The sequence below is a fragment of the Leptonychotes weddellii genome, chromosome 2 (genome assembly GCF_054177405.1).
Source record: "Leptonychotes weddellii isolate Sample4059 chromosome 2, ASM5417740v2, whole genome shotgun sequence".
NCBI classification, from domain to species: domain Eukaryota; kingdom Metazoa; phylum Chordata; class Mammalia; order Carnivora; family Phocidae; genus Leptonychotes; species Leptonychotes weddellii.
This window is the reverse complement of record NC_138370.1, coordinates 174405131-174424668: the sequence shown is the minus strand read 5'-3', so window position 1 is coordinate 174424668 and position 19538 is coordinate 174405131. Positions and strand designations below refer to the sequence as shown.

At 54.5% G+C, this 19538-nt stretch overlaps 1 protein-coding gene across 2 annotated transcripts in view; it reads left to right on the top strand.

Annotated features, from left to right (window-relative positions):
* Positions 1-658: 658 nt before the first annotated feature.
* Positions 659-19538, top strand: part of PPP2R2C (protein phosphatase 2 regulatory subunit Bgamma) — a 133310-nt gene continuing 114430 nt past the window's right edge. The window contains exon 1 of one of the 2 annotated variants that reach the window (XM_081812658.1): positions 659-836. In XM_081812658.1, the coding sequence (XP_081668784.1) occupies positions 767-836 (70 nt within the window). In that variant the 5' untranslated portion in view covers positions 659-766. Of the gene's footprint in view, positions 914-19538 lie in introns of both variants that reach the window. The other variant, XM_081812659.1, reaches the window with a different exon arrangement.

Sequence of the window (19538 nt, the reverse complement as noted above, 5' to 3'; positions counted from 1 at the left end):
CATCCCCTCCCTGTCCTTCCGGTGGCGGTCCGCCCGCCCTACCTCTTCGAATCCCTCAATCATTGGGCATCTCTTCCGTAATTCCGGCACCCGAGCGGCCAAGGTGCCCCCCAAAAGCTCAGCTGACCAGCGCCCCCCACCCCCAGGTGGCCATCTCCTTCCTCCCTCCCGCGCCCGCACACCCAGACACCAAAGGTGCCCACCCGCGGGGGCCGGAGCACCGCGGTGCCGCCCCTGCCGGGGCGCGGCTCCACCTGCAGGGCGCTGGGCGGCCGGCGCGCGGCGGGCGGTGCGGGCCGCGGGGGCGGAGGAGCGGGCGGCGCGAGGGAGGGGCCTGCGGAGCGGCGGCGGCGGCGGCGGCCCCAGCCCGCGCAGCCCGGCTCGGCCCCGGCTCGGTCGGCGCAGCGCCGCGCGCGTCCCCTCCCGCCGCCGCGCAGCCAGGCGCCCCGGCACCAGGCCGCCGCCGCCGCCGCCGCCGCCGGGCGCACGACGCAGCGCGCACTGGCCGGGATGCGCGCCCGGGCCCTGGCCCGCCCCCACCCGCGGCCGCCGCCCGCCCGCCGCGCGCTCGCTTGACCGCGGCGCCCGCCCCGGCCGCCCCGCCCGTCCCCGGCCGCCCCCGGCCGCGATGCCCGCCCCCCGGGGCCCCGGCGGCCCGCGCCCCTGCTAGGCTGCGGCGGCATGGCCCGCGCGCCCGGCGCGACCTCTGCGGATTGCATCGGTGTGCGGCGGCGGGGCATGCCCAGGGCACCGGGCACGGCCTTCAATGGGCGAGGACACGGACACGCGGAAAATTAACCACAGCTTCCTGCGGGACCACAGCTATGTGACTGAAGGTAACGTACGTGTTGTCTGAGGCCCCCTCCGGCCGGCCGCGGCGTGGGGATGCCGTCGCACCGAATGCCCTCCGAAGGTTTGGACCGCGCGCTGTGTGTCGTGTCCCCCCACCCACCTCACCCCACCCTACCCCACCCACCCTGCCCCGGGTCCGGGAGGGGGGGAGCCCGAGGGCGCCGGCCTCCGCAGCCCAGCGCCCTCCTCCGCGCCGCCCTCCGGCAGGCAGCTTTCAGCCGCCAGGCCTGGTGGCATCCTGAATCAGCCCTGGCCGTCATTTGTAAAAAGGCCATTCCTGCGGCTAATGTGGTGAAGAAATCCGGGGAAATGTAGTGGCTTAGAATCCTGGGTTTGCCCTTTCAGCCCTGCCCGAAGCCCACAGAATTTTCTAGGCTGCCCACTCCCCGGAGAAGAAGAGGGACCCAGGGGAAAAAAAAAATCCAATGCCAGATTTTCCCCCTTCCCCCCAGAGGCTCGCTTGTCCTGGGCCCCTCCTTGTGCCTCCAGAGGCAGGGGCCCCTCGTGGGTGGGAGAAGGCGGCCGTTTGGGTTTGGTCTTTTATTCCCAGTGGGTTATACCGAGACAGAAGGAGCTGGCCCCAAACTGTCAGAATTTTCCCAAAAAAGTGGGACATGCCATCCCAAACGCGCCCTGCATTTGAAATCCCCCAAACTGGCCTAACAGGCCCAAGCCCAACCCCCCCCCCCCCGAGGTGGTAGAATCCAGGTGGTCAGCGCTGATGGGCCAGTGACTTCCAAGGGTCCCTCTACTCCACCTTGCCCAGAGAATGGTGGGGGACAGCTCCCAAGCCGCAGCCAGGGGCCCGCGGAGCGAATCCTTGATTGAAGATGGGGACAGCTAGCCGCGGGGTGTCAGCATGCAGCAGTGGGGACACTTGGGCTGGAGACCTTCCAGGGTTAGGGTCTGGCTGCACCTTCCCTAGGGGCCGCTGAACTGGCCGCATCAGTGTTGGTGGGTTGGTAGCAAGAGGTCCCCTGGTGGGTGCCCCAGTGGGAGGGGCCCTGCGCACGGCGTTCCGCGGGGCTGGCGCGTGTGGGGGTCTGTGTCAGGGAACCTGTGTGGGCTTGGCGGCGGTGACTCGACTCCCGGGTGGTGTCCGCGGCTCTAGTGCCTGGCTCCGCCGGAAATGAGGCCAAGCGGTAGCCGGAGCCCTGCGGAGGCCGGGGAGCGCGGGGCCAGCGCGGGGCCAGCGCGGGGCCGGACCCCCGCGTCCAGTCCCGGAGAGCAGAGGCTGTTTGTGTAACCTGGGCGGAGGGATGCTGAGGGGTGGCGCTTTCCGCCCCCCGGAGGAGAACCGCTGAGTCACGCTTTGCTGATGGGGGGGGGGAGGGGGCAGGGCTGCCTGGCTGGGGGAGGGCTCAGCCCCCAAGCTAGGGCTTTCAAGGGCCCAGGGAGCTGAAAGCGGCCCTTTGTGGCCTGCCTTGTTGAGGTTGAGGAAGAATCAGCGTGAGCCGGGGTGTTTTTTCTGCTCGCAGGCTGCCGAGAGCGAGCGCAGAGGGTGAGAGAGGCCTCTGGGTTGTTGGCAGGTGCCCTAGTGGTCTGGCTCTGGCTGCGAGGAGATCTTGGCAGGGCATCCCGGTCTGGCTTTCTGCCGGAAGCCTCTGTTTTCTCATCTCTACGTTGAGGATGATGGGACGGGACGCAGGACCCTGTGATTAAAAGTAAAAAGCCCTATGGCCTGACCCATAGTGGACATTTGCAAACATTAATTCCTTCTTCATCCCACCCACTCCCCGGAGACGAAGAGGGATCCAGGAAAAAAAAATCCAATGCCAGATCCCCACCCCCCCCCAACCCCCCAGAGGCTCGCTTTCCAGCTTTCTTCCAGAGATTTACCAGCTCTTAGCAGAGGAGAGCAAGGGGGAAGTGCATCGTTTGAGAAAGAAGTGATGTTTTTATTTCCTCTTCATTCATTTAACAAATATTTACTGAACACCTACTATGTGCCAGTCACTGTTTCAGCCCTGGGGACTAGACAATGATTCTGCCCTTGGGCAGCCTATATTCTAGAAGGGAGCGCTGTGCTATTGAGGGGAAGCTCTTCTCACTAAGTCTTGGTTTCCCCATCTGTAGAGTGGAAGTGCATAGTACCATCCTGCCGACAATTTCGGTCTTAGGGTTTCTGTGAGGGGCAGGTGGGATGGTGGATGAAGGGGCCGCCTGGGAACTGTAAATTGTTAACTGACAGCTGAGGTATGTTGAACACCTGCCTGTGCTGGGGCCTCACACAAGGTCTCGCATACCCACAGTCCCATTTTATAGAAGAAACCGAGGCTTGACTTTCTCCACATCCCAAACTGAGTGCCGGTCTGTGTAGGGCATAGGGCTCAGGGGCTGGGATGCAGAGACGAGCGAGATCGGAAATTCCTGTCCTCAGGGAGGGTAGGGTCTAGGAGAGGAAGCAATCACTGTAATTGTTAGAATTAGAATTATAGGAGATTTCTGGCCTCCGTGCATGAAAACAGACTTGCCCAGCGTTGCATCTTGCATTTTGTGCTCAGAGCGGGGTAGGTTGCAGAGTTGGATGTCAGTTAGACTTACGTTCAAATCCTGCTTCTGACTCTTCTCACGCTTTGTAATCTTGGACAAGTTATTAAACCTTTCTGAGCTTCACTTTCTCCCTTTGTAAAGGGAGAAATAATAATAACTTATCTCACATTATTACTGTTGGGATGATCAGTGATTATGCTAATACAGAAAATACCCAGCACAGTGCTTGGTCTGTTGGAGGCATTTAATCGGTGGCACAGGTATAATTTATAAGGTTCCTGGAAGAACTTCATGAGCAGATAATGGATGCTGAGGTTTTGCAGAAGACCCTGGTGCATAAATATCTGTCCCACTTGGTCATTTGGCCCACAAACACTCACTCACTACACCCCAGTGGCTCTGGTCTACTTCCTCTTCCTTAAGCAGGTCATTTTTTTTTTCTTGCCTCACAGCATTTGTACTGGCTGTGTTCTCTATCTAGAATATCCCCCTCCTGCTCTTCTTATGGCTGACTCCTTCTCATCCTTTAGGTTTCAAGTTAAATGCCATCTTTGCCAGTGGGAGTCCTGCTGGAGTTCCTGAATTTCCTCTTGTAAAATCTCAAATACTTTGGGAAGAGTTTAGATTTTTGTTAGTCATTCACACCTTGGTATGAATTTGTCAGAGCAGCCCCCCCCCCCGCCCAACCTTTAACTCCTGGCTCAGCTCAGCTGATAGAGTGTTGTTGTCATCACTAAGCATGGGTGCAGGCCACCTTGGGACACAGAGAACTTTGAAAGGTTGGGTAGGTGTTGGGGAGAGCACTACAGCTGAGTCTCTCAAGACAGTAGAAGGACCTGGACCCTTGAGAGAGGGACCACCAGGGGTAGGAGAGTGCCAGGAAGTCTCTGTGTGTTTAGATTTTTCTCAAGAGCCAGATATGGCCCAGGAAAGATGCTTCCTGGCTCTGTTCCCTTGCTGCAGCCACAGAGCTCAGCTTTGGGGTGAGTGAAGTGGGTGTCTCTAGGCTAGTCTGGTCTACAAACCCCTTCCTCCCCCTTCATGCAGCAGTGTTTACAGGCCTGTCCTCTGCTGGGTGTGGCTCTGGGCAGGCAGTGAGGGGTCAGATATGGGGGCTCACAGCCCAGGGGAGGTGGCAGTGGTCACTCCCAGGTGCCTGAAGGTGAAGGTGCTTGAGGGCACGCTTTCCTGCTAGGACCCCAGTCCCAGCTTTTCCTCCCGTGAGCGTCTCAGCCATGAACCTCTGTCATATACGCGTGCCTCTTGGATCCCCAGGAGGAAAGATGCCTCTGTTGCCCTGACCCCAATATGCTTGCCATTCTTGTGCATTCCACGTGATTTCAGAGCCATGTGCATATCCCCATGGATCGTGTGGCTGAGCAAATGAAGCAGGGGCTGGGACAAGGAGTTGGTAGGGTCAGGAGACTGTCGCAGGCCTGTCCGAACCCAACAGTGGGGTGGATTCCACGGCATGGAGTTGTCCTCATGTTTTGAACTAACTGCATGGGGATCATGTCGGCCTTCTGCCCAGGCCTGGACCACACTGGAGAGGCGTGCTGTTTGTGGGAGACCAGTGTTCAGTTAAATTTGCCCCCCCCGTGGAGGGTATTGAGCCTGAGCTCCCCAACAGCTGACCCCTCACCCCACCAAGAGCATAGCGGTTCCCAGCCAGAGACCTGTGGCCATAGGCTGGGCCAGCTTGGCCCTGGGGTAGTGCATCCGTCTGGCAGTGATGGTTCTAGAACGGACATGGGAAGCTGTTCTGGGGCTTGAGTGGAAAGTAGAGCTGCAGGAAGTCAGTCTCTCTCGTGAAGGGACATGGAAGCCCCGTTGTTGCCCGAAGCCACCTTGAGGCCACGAGGGGCGTAAGCCCTAAGCCAACAATGCTGTTGGTGCCCAGGCAGAGCATGAGTGGCATCGGGAACACTGTGACTCCCTGGGTTAACCGGGCCTGATGTCCACCCACCCCTGGGCTTCCCGTTCTGTGGGCTGGCACATTCCCTCACCAACAGCACCCTCTTTCCTGGTTATCCGGAAGACCAGGAGGCTCCCTTGTCACTCACGGCCAAGATCTGAGATCCCGGAAACCAAGAGGGAGTTTGATGTGTTTGCTTCCTGCTTGAGGAGTCCTCGGTGATGGCTTTCATTGTACTCAAGTCAGAGCTGCCTAGTTCTGGTTTCCCTTCCTCGGCTGTCCTGAGGAAGCATTTCCAGCCGGAAGAGAGATCCCGGGATCTGGTGTCGGGAGACCCCTGTTCTCGGTGGGGTCTGACTCTGGGCTCACCATCTTGGGCAGGTCACACAGTCTCTCAGGACCTTAGCGTCTTTAGATCACTTGAAACCAGGGACGTACCGTTGTTTGATGTGGTAACATGTCGTGAACCCCCCCCACCCTGCTCCGTGGAAGGAACACTCTCTGTGAACTCATCACGCGAAATGGCTTGATGTGTGTAAACATGCCGGGCCCAGAGCCTGGGACCCAGTCAGTGTTTAATAACTGGTCTGCCAACAATCATGCGTGCTCCTTTGGGGTTAGAGTTAGAGTAGCCCTAAGAACCATCGTCTGACTGGCTAAGCCCACCCCGTCCCCACTCCATGAGGAAGTGGAGGCTCAGAGGGGGTCCCTTGTGGTGCTGCCCTAAAGCCAGCCCAGGGGGACAGTAGGGAAAGCCAGCCTTTGGTTTGGAAAATCAAGCAGTGGACTGCTGGATCTCCACCTCTTCCTTCCACTTAAGAACATCACTTCCGGGGCGCCTGGGTGGCTCAGTTGGTTGGGCGACTGCCTTCGGCTCAGGTCATGATCCTGGAGTCCCTGGATCGAGTCCCGCATCGGGCTCCCTGCTCGGCAGGGAGTCTGCTTCGTCCTCTGACCCTATCCCCTCTCATGTGTTCTCTTTCTCTCATTCTCTCTCTCTCAAATAAATAAATAAAAAATCTTTAAAAAAAAAAAGAACATGACTTCCACGCGCAATCCTAGATTTTCCCAAGCTCATGCTGTCTCCATTTTAGGGGTGGGGGCAGTGAAGGTGGCTGCAGGGGGCTGGGGGGCTCACTGCTGGATGTTCTCCGTTCAGCCACACCACCTCTGTGAGCCTCAGTCTCCTTGCCCTGCCTCCTGCCCTGGGTTGTCACATGGCCCAGAGGAGCAAAGGGCCCGCGGACTCCAAAGGTCCACCTGTGTGGAGGGGTTCCTGTTGTTATCGGTTTCCCCAAACCACCGAATGGGCCAGCTCCCAGGCTGTAAGCAACACACTCGTTTATTTTTAATCAATCCTAACGGAAAGGTTGGTGCAGTCACGGGCTAGGCTTTCTCTCATTTTCTTTCTGCAAGATGGGAATCAGATTCTAATAAAATTTTTCCACATCATCTCCTGGTGGTTTTAACTTGCTACAGCTTTTGGTTTTTATCCTTGAAGACCGCAGAGCCAGGGGACGTTGTTGTAAGATGTGGTTGTAGGTCTGGAGAACGGGAAGCGTGGCTGTGTGTCACCCCGGGTTTAATGACCAGGACTGGAGTTGCCATGGGGATGAAGGAGAAAGGACAGTATCCAGTCTGCCCCACAAAGATGCACATTGTTAGCAATTTGTGATAGTTCCTTCCAGTCTTTTTTTAATGCCCACGTCTGTGTTTAATAAAAGCTGTAATCGCTCCATATAAACCATGTCGAAGGCGACTTTTTAAATGAAGCATGAGCTTATAATAGAGTTTCCCAGTGCTTGGCTGGCTTCCTGGTTGTGCAACCCGTGCAGTCACATGGGGCTCCACACTCAGAAGGACCTGTTTTTGGTTTCGCGCTCTGCCGTAGCCATGTTGAAATTTTTATAATTTTATCTTCGAACTGCGTTTTGTAAGTGACGGCTGATGGGACAGTGGATCGGGCACCTGAGCAGAGGTGACGCGCACAACACCTGTTTCAGCTGTTTTGTGTGGCTTCCATACACACTTACCTTGCGTGCACTTTGAGTGTTACTGAGCTCCTGCGCGGTCTGTGCTCTTGCCCTGGATCAGTGTGCCCACGACCCTGTAGGCAGCAGTAGTGCTGACAGCCTGGAGAAGCCACTCTGCTCCATGTGAACCAGATTTGGACGCAGAAAGGAGAAAGTGACATTCCAAGGAGCATGAGGGACCAAGGAACCCGGTTATCATACCCTCTTACCCGTATTACGTCCTTGTGTGAGCTAGTCACTGATGCTGAACAGGATGACCCAGAAGGAAAGGAAAAGATGGGACAGCCATAGTCCTTCCCTTTCAACCCCTCTTCATCATGGCGCCAAGGGAGTGTGCAAGCATCAAAAAGTGAAATAAAACCAGATGAGCTGCTTGGGGTCGAGTCCCCACTGCCCTGTAAGAAGAAAGAACACGTGCCTATGGAAGCTACCAGATATGAATTGTGTATTTCAGTGATTCTGCATTCCAGTTAAATATTCTTATATTTGCATTTTAAACTGGAATTGCATAATAGAATGCTGAGTGACAAAATTCATGCTAGCAATTAAAACTTGTATTCTTTTCTATTGGCACAAAGTGGCAAATAACACCATGGCAAGTCATGGGGAAAATGAAAGACCGCTATATTTTAGTATCTTTTTTTTTTTTTTAAGATTTTATTTATTTATTTGACAGAGAGAGACAGCGAGAGAGGGAACACAAGCAGGGGCAGAGGGAGAGGGAGAAGCAGACTCCTCGCGGAGCAGGGAGCCCGATGCAGGACTCGATCCCAGGACCCTGAGATCATGACCTGAGCCGAAGGCAGCCGCTTAACGGCTGAGCCACCCAGGCGCCCCATATTTTAGTATCTTTAATGACGGTTTCCCCCTGCTTTTTTTTTTTTTTTAAGATTTTATTTATTTATTTATTTGAGAGAAAGAGAGAGAGAGAAACAGCATGAGAGGGGAGACGGTCTGAGGGAGAAGCAGGCTCCCCGCTGAGCCGGGAGCCCGATGCGGGACTCGATCCCAGGACTCCGGGATCATGACCTGAGCCGAAGGCAGTCGCTTAACCAACTGAGCCACCCAGGCGCCCTCCCCCTGCTTTTTGAACAGGGTGTTCTGCATTTTCATTTTGCACTGGGCCCTACAAATGATAGAATTGGCTCTGCTTTGCTGTAGGGGCCAGGCTGGAATTCCAGGGGGAAAGGACCCTTGGCCCGCCTCCCATCCCCTCTTGGCTTTTGTGATTGGTGGAGATGTGAGACCCGTCACCCATTGGGCAACTTCTCCCTATTGGGCGGAGCTAAAGTGTTAAAGGTCCCTGCTCCTTGCCTACCCATTGGGCCCCTCACCCCGTGGGATGTTCCAAGGGCTCTCATTGCAGATTGCAGCCTTTAGACCTCTCTCTCCCCACAGGCCCAAGGGGAGGAGCAGTAGACTAAGGGGTCCCTGGCTCCCCCTACCATTACCATTAATAAAGCAAAAAAAAATTTTTTTTTTTAATTTCCCTCTTGTGCACCTTCCCTGTGTGGTCTCAAGTCCTAGCCAGGGGGAGGGGTGCCCAATTGGCAACCCCAGCGCCGCCCTCAGACTCCATCCTTCATTGGTTGCACACTATTCCTGTGATAGGTGTGCCATAGTCCTCTTAATCACCCCCTGATTGTTGGATAACGAGGTGGCTCTTTTTCTCTTATAACTAATGCCGAGTGAACAAGCCCCTTCTGTGTATGAAGATACCCTACTCCCATCCCTCCCCCTAACTTTGGAATAATTTCTTATGAGAGAATCCTGTGCATGCAATTTTATGTAAAAATTATGAGTGTGTTTAATGTTCTTGACACATGCCAAATTATTCTCCAGAGAATTTTTCTGTTTTACCGCATGCTGATCAGCATTTGGTATCCCAATTCATTTGACCTCTGCAGCTATCATAGATGAAAAATATTTGTTTTAATTTATGTCTGAACACCAATGAGGTGGGACATTTTTTTTCCCTTTTGTTCAACAGACATTTACTGCTCCCCCTTATATGCCGGGGGGACATGAGATGCTGGACGTGCAGCATCGAGGAGGAAGTTCACTGCCGTCATTCATTCATTCATTCATTCAGTCGTTGGACAGTTATCTCTGGAGCTACCCCTGTGTTCTGGGCACAGAAGAAGCTCGTGTGGCTGGGGCTGGGAGGGTGAGTGTGGGGTCAGAGCAGGGAGAGGAGAGAGCTCAGGCAGAACCTGAGGTTTGCCAACACCTAAAGGACAGAGAGTGAGAAGTCTGGGGCGCAGTTGGGGTAGTCACTCAGGTGGGAAGAGAACAGGAGGGCCGTGGAGTCCCAGGCCTGCCAGTCCAGCTAGGAAAGGGCAGGGGAGGAAAGAAGGATGGATGACCAGCACTAAATGCTGCCATATCGCCAGGTAGAACAGTATTGGAAAGCGTCTCTCGGGTCCCCTGTTTCAGCTGTTCATACCCACTTGGCACCCTGTCCCCTGGGGCTCTGCTTGGTGATGCTGTCTTTCCATGAGCCCCTGCGGGCTGTAGCCCTGTCTCCCCACTCAGGTCTCCCTGCTGGCACACAGAATAGTTTGCTCTCTATTCTCTGCTCTCCCACACAGCCCCTGCACCCCACTTCTCCAGTCTCACTGCCTCTGGGGCAAATACTCCAGGTCCTAGAAGGCACGTTTCGAGAGCTCTGTGCTCCTGGTTTCATTTTGTGGACGCGAGCCAGGCTGTATTCTTGAGACACGGGCCTGTCTCTCCCAGGGTCTTGGATGCCACTGAGAGAGAGTGGCCTCCAGCAGAGTGCCCTGGGGAGTCCTGCTAGGTAAACCGGGCCCTGCAAGAGCTTTGCGTCTGGCCACTGCTCTGGTGTGCAGCGGCCCTCATGCAGAATGACCCATGTGGACTTCAGTATTAAATAGTTATAAAACAAACGTAATAGCCATTAATATGATTAACCATCTATTGAGTGCATACTATATGCCAGACGTGATGCTAAGTACCTCATCTTATTGGTTCCCAACAAAACCCAGTGTTGTATGTATTTTCCCCATTTTACAGGGGAGAAAGCTGAGGTTTGGGCACTGGCCCAGAGTCCCATGCATAAGGGGCAGAGCTGGGGTTTGAACACAGGCCATTTGCCTGCAGAACACACTCTCCTGACCTCCACCCTGCGTGGAGGGACCAACAGGGCAGGGACGGGAGATCTGTTGAGTTCTGATTAGGGGCCTGGCCTCGGAGGGTCTGGGATTTGAACCCAGGACTGCCTGGTGTGGTGCTCATGCTGAGCATGTGGCAATGCGTCTGTCATGTCCATGTATGTGGTTAAAGGTGATTGAGATGAGCCAGGAGGAGGAGGGATCCCCTCCCACTGCACAAGGTCGGGGGGCGTGGGGGGTGGGGCTGGGGGCTGATCCCAGCTCTACAGGGGACAGGTGCTTTGGCACTGAAGGGAATGGCATTCTCCAGGTCAGGAAGCAATGCCCTTTGGGACATGGCATTCTAGTACATTCCAGGCAGGAAGAACAGCATGTGGAAAGTGACATATGTTTGTCTCCTGACAGCGTCCGGGCTCCTCTGCCTGAGCCCAGGAAGCAGTTGCCAGGCAGCTCGGGGTGAAGGGCCCACCTGGGAGCCACTGTGCTGTCCCGGATGGGCCCTGCCTCCTTGTACAGTGGAGGCTATTGTCCTCCAGAATCCTGGGCTGAATGGCCCATTGAGGCAGAACAAAGGCAGCTCAGAGGTCCCGGCTGCCCCAAGCAGGGATAGGATGGCCAGCTCAGGCCCGGGGCTTCCTCTGGGCCCGCCCGGCCTCCTGCATTCTTCTGCCCCGCGGAGATGGTGGCCCTGACACCTGGGGCTGCCAGTGCTGGAGGCTGGGACTTTGGCCCCCGGGGCCTGAGCTCTGGTCCTGGCCCAGTTGGCAGGTGCTTCAGCCTCAGAACCCGGTTCCCCGCCTGTGAAGCAGCAGAGAATAGCCACCTGGGCTTTCTGTGAGTATTGGGTGAAATGATCTATATATTGGACATAAATCTCCAGAAAAGGCAGCTACTTACATTATCAGTATGAGCTTTTGGGTTTTTTTTTTTTTTTTTTCAATTTCAAAAAAGTTTTTTTTTTTTTAAGATTTTATTTATTTATCAGAGAGAGAGAGAGAGAGAGCGCACAAGCAGGGGGAGCAGCACGCAGAGGGAGAGGGAGAAGCAGGCTCCCCACTGAGCAAGGAGCCCGATGTGGGGCTCAATCCCAAGACCCTGGGATCATGACCTGAGCTGAAGGCAGACGCTTAAGCAACTGAGCCACCCAGGCGTCCCTCAAAAAAGTTTTAATGAAACTTCCAAGTATGCACAAAAGTAGAGGAAACAGTACCTGGAATTGCTCCTCGCCCATGGCCTTGCTCCACCTTCTCTGAAGATTACGCCATGCCCCCTTCGTTAACTTTCCCCTCCTTCTGGCTGAAGAATTTTTTAAGCCAATTCAGGGCTCCGGTCCTCTCACCCCTCCCCCAGCAGGCCAGGGCACGTCTTACCTGACCAAGTGCCACCACCCGCCCTACCAGGATGAGCACTCATGCCTTCCCATACGAATTCTCGGCCATCCTGGCAAGGTCCCCACTTGTCTCAGAAATGCCTTTTTCTAGTTACTGGGTTCAAACCAGGATCCCAAGTCCTGCACCTGCATGGGGGTGTTCTGTCTCCTAGGTCTTTCCTGTTTGAGAACAGCCCTCTATCCCATTTTCAGACCACTGACTACGGAAGACATTTGCTACTCTTCTGGAAAGATTAGTTTTACCCTCAGTGTCCCCAACCTGTGTCTGGCTCTCAATTGCCTTATGGGTCTAGGAGGTTGACGGGTGGTTGCCCGGATCCTGGGAGTCAGCCCTGGGGCGTGCCCCTCTGTCCTTCCAGGGTCCTCCTCACCCTTCATCAGCGGGGAGACCCTGGGCAGGTTGCTCAGGTGGTGCATGCATCTTCACCAAGACCTAGCCAGATGGCAGATTCATGAACAAGAGCAATGGTTTCTGTTGGAAGCTGTTGAGTTTTGAGATTTGTTACATAGCAGTGGATAACTGGAATAGTCCTGGATTCCCAGATTGAATTCCCAGTCATGCCCAGCTCCTTCTTCTGAGGCCCCTTGTCCAGCTACTGTACTCTCCTTGATTCTGTAGCTCTTCCAGAGCCTTCCAGGGACTTCCTTCTTGTGTGTGTTAGCCTGTGTCAATTTCTGTTCCTTATAACTGAAGGACCCTCATTCCCAGTCCCAGCCAGGAGACTCAGCTCAGATCATAAGACAGGACTGGCACCCAGGCCTTTCTGAAACCCAGGACCCAGAGTCCTGTCCCATGAAAACATCAGCAGATACAGATATCGGACATGTCTGCTTTGTCTTACACAGCTCAGCACCTGCCACCCACCAGGTGCTGGATAAGTACGTGTTTGAGTGACCCAGTGGACAAATGCCATCCTTGTGCCTGCCCACACCCCTGGGCACAAATAGTCTTCTCTTTGCACAGTTCGGATATGTGCAGATTTCAGTGCCCACAGTCCTGTTAAATCACGCCAGACCTGCAGCCGCGTCGATCAGACTTGAGCTACCAAGGCGCGGTGACTCTGAGGAGCGGCATAAAGCGCGGACGTTGCCGCTCTTTTTTCAGCGCGCGGATCACTCGAAATGACAGGTGCACGTCGTGGACTGTCCCCAGGTCAGTTCTTTCAGTGTCTGCCGTTGGCTGGCCACTGCCCATGTTATCGTTGTGCACAGACAGCAGAGCACCTGGTGGTGCCACCCCCTCGCCTGCCCGTGTGACGCTTTACAAAAATGGAAAACCAAGAAGAGGGGATTGGCCAACAGAGATGATGGTCAGCAGGGGAGTGAAGGTGGCCATGCAGGAGGAGAGGTGTGAGCGGAATGTGGGCGGAGTTAGAGAGGAAGTTGCCGACCCCTGCGTGCAGCCGGGGGCACGGAGTGCGGGAGAACTTACCCCAGAAGACGTTTCCCGGTGCTGAAAGTGCCCCGGGGTAAAATCTTGGGAGCTGACCTGAGCTTGGGAAGACGGGTCAGCGGAAGCAGCATCATCCGAACGACCCTCTGTACGTTTGTTTTTTACAAAAAAAGGAAAACACTTGAATTCTCTATGTTTCTGAGGTTTTAAGTTACCATACTAAATAAATACTGGTTTTGCTATTTTTTATTTCTCTATACACTTAAAACCATCAATAAGAGAATTTTCAAAGACTTAAGCATGTTTTTTTAAGTCACTGAACATTGGGGCGCCTGGGGGGTACAGTCGGTGGAGCATCCGACTCTTGGTTTTGGCTCAGGTCATGACCTCAGGGTCGTGAGTTTGAGCCCCGTGTTGGAGTTCATGCTCAGCACGGAGTCTGCTTGAGATTCTCTCTCCCTCTGCCTCTCCTCTGTGCTTGCATGTACACACTCTCTCCACCTCTCTCTCTCTCTCTAAATAAATAAAATATTGAAAAAAATAGAGTCACAGGATATGTGTAATTTCCAGGTTGATCATTAAGATCACTTTGAATGATCTGGGCGTGCACAGTCATGTTTGTGCTCCCCCAAACTGAGCACTCCCTTTTCTCATTCCAAATGGGCAGCCTCTATACTGCAGGCCCTTCCACAGTGATCTAAACCCTGGCTGAAGGATTGCAGTCAGTAGTCTCCTTATTGAAGGCAACGACTCAAGAATATTAAATAATGCAAATCCCTCGCTGTGGAAATGGCCAGGCAGCCCATGGATCACTGTGGGAGGGACACACAGCTTCCCTCCACTGTGCTCACCGCACAGACCTCCAGCCAGCCCGTCTGCTTTGGGAACAATCCATCATGGAATGAACTGGCTGAAGGAGTCAGAGGCTGAACGACAGTGACTCCTACATCAGGTTTCAATGTGAAGGGTGATAAAAACAACCTGGAATATTTTATAGCCCCAAGGAGAGGCAAGGCTCTTTATTGAAGCTGTGCAAATATAATCCATCATCATAATGTGTCCCTCTCGTCAGACTGTGGGAGCTAAGTTTCATGTATGTTAAGATGCTCCTTGCAAGAAGATTTTAATCTTATTTTTCTATTTATTTTATCTCATTACAGAAACATTCAAAAATGCAGGAAGTAGAATAAAGGGCGGGGGGGGACTAATATCCTAATGTCACTGACCCCCAGAAACATTCCAGTTTTGTTGTATTCCCTGCTTACCACTCCCCTATAGATGGTCATATAAATACAGTTTGTATCTTTTAAAATATTTAACACATGAAGCATTTCCCCATATTATCATAATTTCCGAGGAAAGAATTTTTAATGGCTGCATAATAGTCCACGTAGATATAATTATTCACCCAATAACTAGGTATGGGTTCGTTCATCAGACTGGGGTGGATGCCTGCAGTGGGTGTGTGGGTGGGTGGGGAGGGGGTGTGGGAAGGAGGAGTCGGGCACAGCCCCTCCCTGGAGAAGGTCTGGAACCAGGGAGACAGAAACAGATGGTCATAATACAGTGTGATGGCGGCTGGGAGACAGTGGGACCCCATAGCTGGGACCCCGTTGCAGTGTGGGAGCAGGGCTGAGTCCGGAGCCAAGGAGCAGCCGGTAGGGAGTGGGGTAGAAGGTGTTCCCAGTACTCAGATGTTATGGGCAGAACATAGCAGTCAGACCCAGCACGGCTCTAGGGTTGCTGGAGCATTAACTTGTGGGGTGTGGGAGCTGCTGGGCAGGCCTGGTGGATGAGCAGACAGACCAGGCTGCTGCTGGGCAAGGGCCCTTGGTCATCCGTCCAAGCACAGAAGGAAGAAGGAATGAGAGTGGCCAGAGGTCTCTGGGGTTTTAGAGAGTGAAGTGGGAGTGGGGGGGGGATGAAGATCAGAGAGGGGTGTGAGCACCTCCAGGAGAGGTGAGAAAGCTCCCCCTCCTCCCGCAGTGAGGCTCCTGGGGTGGGCAGTGGAGGGGAGTGGAGGAGAGTGTTGCACGAAGGGGAGGTTGGCCGGGAGGGGTGGTGGCGTGCCCTGGTAGAGGGAGGAGGGTTGAGCCTCCTCTCATGGTCTGGTCGATCCAAGAGCGCTCCTGAGGCTGGTAGCGCAGGTGACGGTGGGTGGAGGGTGGAGAGACCGCCGCACTCCTGGACACAGGCATCCCAACTTTGGGTGTTTTAAAGTAAGATGTGTTGAGCATCTTTGTGAATGTGTATCTTCCCGTATTTCAGGATATTCTTGTCTCTGGCTATCTGGGAATGCCATTTCTTGGTGAAAGGATAGGAAACCTGTTAGGGGCTTGAATAAAGATGTGACTATCATGTTGTCTATTAAAATAAAAATAAACTTTATAAAAAATTTTGTTTGGGTGATCTTCAAAAGAGTAAGTCCATGGGTATCATGCAGCTCTGGCGCAAACCGCAGATCACAGCGAACCCATCAGTCTCTGTCTCTCCCGCTTAAGAAAAAAAAGGATCGATTTCAGCTGTGGCGCATGATGACTTATGGCTGTTTCATTGTCTCTTGATGTGTGTCCGATGGTGGTGGGCCTCGGCTGTGCGGGGAGGACTCGTGCTGTGAACCTTTCTCTGCATCTACAACTCTCTTGGCTTCATGGGAGAATGACCGTGGTGGGCGGTGAGGGTGACAGGTGAAGCTAAAGCTACCGTTTCTTGACTGCTACGGTGTCATGTGTCATGGGAACTTTATACCCACCCTTGGGGGTGGTGGGAGGGACTCCCTTTTGTGTATCAGGAAACAGAGCCCTGCAAAGATCAGGTGGCATGCCTGGAGTCACACAATGGGTGTTACGGTTACTGTTACTCCTTGACAAAACACTTGCTTAGTGACTTAAGGTGACAACTGTTTTATTATGTCCTCTGGATGCTGTGGGTCAGGAATCTGGGCAGGGCTTGGCTGGGCAAATCGGCTGTGCATGGCCATTGCTGAGTCCCCTTTCTAAGCTGGTGGGCGGCTGGTCCGCAGGGGGTTTCACTCACATGCGTGGTGGGGATGGCTGGGAGGCTGGGCTCCCCTGGGACCATCCACATGGCTTCACCAACATGGTGGTCTCACGGCGGGTGGACTCCTTAGGGGGCAGCTGGCTTTCCCAGATCAGGCATCCCAAGAAGCAGGTGGAAGATCCAACTTCCTGACCTCCTTGGAGTCCCTCTCGTCAGTCGTGTGGCTTTAGTTCAGTTGAGTCACTGGCCAGCCCAGGTTCAAGGGGGACTAGACTCTGCCTTTGGACGTGGGAAAGCAGATGGGATGGGAGACAGTGCAGTGGCCTTCACTGGGAAACCGTCTGCCGCAGACGGCTGGCCAAGCCAAGCTCTCTGGTGGGCTCTGTCTGACCTTGAAGCTGCTGCCTCTCTGGGCCAGGGAGCGACATTCTCCCTTGCCGTCCTGACTGGCCAGCAGAAGCGGACGCCTCTCCCATGTACCACTTCCCTGATCAGAAGTACAAAAAGCATCCTGTACTTTGCCAGTTTAAATACAGAGTTCGTGGTAATGTGGATGAACCTTGAGGCCATTATGCTAAGTGAAATAAGGCAGACAGGGAATGCCATATGATCTAACTTATACACGGAATCTACAAAGGCCAAAGCCATAGAAACAGAGACGCGGATGGTGGTTGCCAGGGGCTGGGGGTGGGGACAAGGCCGGGATGTTGGTCAAAGGGTGCAAGCTTCTAGTTCTAAGATGGAGAAGCTCTGGGATCTAATGTACAACATGGTGATTATAGTTAATAATACTGTCTTACATATTTGAAAGTTGCTAAGAGTAGATCTTAAATAGTCTCATCATAAAGGAGAAATGGTAATCATGTGACATGGTGGAGATGTTAGCTAATGCTATGGTGGTAATCATTTTGCAGCATTTGAGCGAATCAAATCAACACATTCAACTCGCACACCTTAAACTTACACAATGTTGTATGTAATTATATCTCCGTGAAGCTGGAAACAAGTACAGAAAACGAGAGGTGAATCCAAGCTTCCTTTAGGAGGTAGATTTCCTGCAGACCTGCACCAGGCAGAAGTTGTTAACACAGATGAGGGTGGGATTGGGTGCGGCATGAGGCGCCCCCGCCCCTCCCCCTCTGCAGGTGCACCGTATGGTGCCCACATCAGGGAAGGTGGCTTTGGGTGGAGAGCTGCTTTCTTTCCTGCCAGGGCCCCTGCAGCGGGGAGGAATGCAGAAGACAAACAGGTGAGCTGGCTGGTTTTTCTGCTTGGCTTGACTCTAAGGACACACTGACCTCCCGGATCATCGTATTTGCTCGGCCTCACGGAAGCAGTTTTATTGGAAACCATTAGGGCCCGGTGGCCTGGTCCCAGACACAGCATACGTGGCATCTGCCCCCTGGCGATGGACGCCATGCTCTGAGTGAACGTGGTGGAGGGGGAGGGAGTTGCCCTGCCGTTCAGTGAGAGCACGTGTGCGCCTGCTGGGCGGGGCGGGCAGGGTCCAGGCATTGTCCCCGAGGCAGATGCTCTCATTGTCCCCATTCAGCAGCCGGGCAGCCGGGAGCTCAGGGAGATGAAGGGACCAGAGTCCCACTGCTAGGACTCTCTTTAGCCTGTCTGCCCCACACCTGTCTGGCTCCCTCCTCCGCCAGGCTGCACCTTTGCCGGAGAGAGGAACACCTTTGGGTCTCGTTCCCAATGAGAGGTGAGCCTTAGAATCTCTCTGAGTCCCAGGCAATGACCTTTCCCCTGTAGACCCTCTCCTCCGGAGCAGGGGAGCGTTGGGGTGCATTAGAGGTTCTCCTGGGTCTCTGGCCTCAGAGTAAGCGTGTGTGGGGAAGGTGTTCCCTTTCCTCTGGGTATTAGCGAAGCTAATGGAAAGCGTCTCTGTCCACCAGGGCGCATGCAGGTTGTGGAACAGGCAGGTGCCGTGGGTTTTACCAACGTGAATGGGCTCAGCCTGCCCCCCTCAGAACCCCTGGCCAGGCTGAGGCTCCGGCAGCCAGTCGGTATTCATGCCTTTAATTAACAAAACGAAAATCCAGCTTTTTTGAGATACAATCGACATACTGCAGCAGTTCACCCATTTAAAGTCTACAACTCAGTGGTTTTTGGTATATTACATAATTTTTCAAAGAGCGAGGTGGAATACATAGAACGTAAAAACTTGCCACGTTAACCTTTTTCAGTGTACAAATCAGGCCGTTAATCACATCCACTGTGTTGTGCAGTCATCACCACAGCTCATTTCCCAAACCCTTTAATTACTCCAGACAGAAGCTCTGGGCCCATTAAGCAACAGCGCCCGTCCCCCCAGTGCCTGCCTGTCTTAGGAACCTCGTGTAGACGCAGTCACGCTCTGCGTGTCTTCGTGCCTGGCTTGGTTCCCTGGGCGTACATCTTCTAGACTCGTCCGTGTCGGAGCCGTTGGGAAGGAGCCTCAGGTTCGCTGGGACAGAAAGGCCTAAGCCCCCCGGGTCGTCTTGGTGTTCTGCACGTGGGCGAGGTGGGGAGAAACCCGACCACAGCCCCCTCACACATCTGCCAGCGCTGGGGTGACATGCCAGCCCATGACTGTCCTCTCTCCAGCCAGCGGGCGCCTGGCTTATCTCCTTTGCACCTAGAGGTGGGAGTGATTCTCCCCATTTTACAGCCGAGGAAACTGAGGGGCCCAGGAGGTAGGAGCTCCCCCCGCCAGGAGGAGGCGGAGGTGGGCTGCGCAGGTGGGGGGCGCTGGTTCCTGATGCTGTAGGCACTTGCAGTGATTCCTGACTCCCCTTTTTCTAGGCTTAGGGTCCCTGCCCTCTGCTTTTCCCCCTGGTGAGGCACAGAAGGGCACCAAGGGGGGCTCCAGTCACCCCAGGGCTGGCTTTCCTTTGCTCTCACTGTCCTATGTGTGGTTGACCTGCCCCAGCCTCTCTTGGTGCCCCTGTAGCTTCATCTCTAAATCAGGGCCAACAAGAATGTCTTCTCGGGGTCACTTCGAGGCTGGACTGAGGTAAAGCATTAGGCGCACCTGATACTCGGAAAGGTCCCATCAGATGCTCCTCTGCTGAGCAGGGGAACCCCACGTGGAGGGAGCCACCCAACCCCCCATGCTTGTTGGCCTCTCAGGAAAGACGCCACAGGGTGGCTCTGAAGGCCTTGACCCTTGGCCCTGACCCACCCCAACCCCAGCCCCGCCCATTAACCGCCTGAAGGGCGTCCTGCAGTTTGGCCACGAAGAACTGGAGGTAGGGACGGGAGCAGCCCATCTGGGCAGGGGGCAGGCAAGCCCGCTGTGGGGGCAGCGTGGCCAGCCCAGCCCTGACGGCTCCTGCGG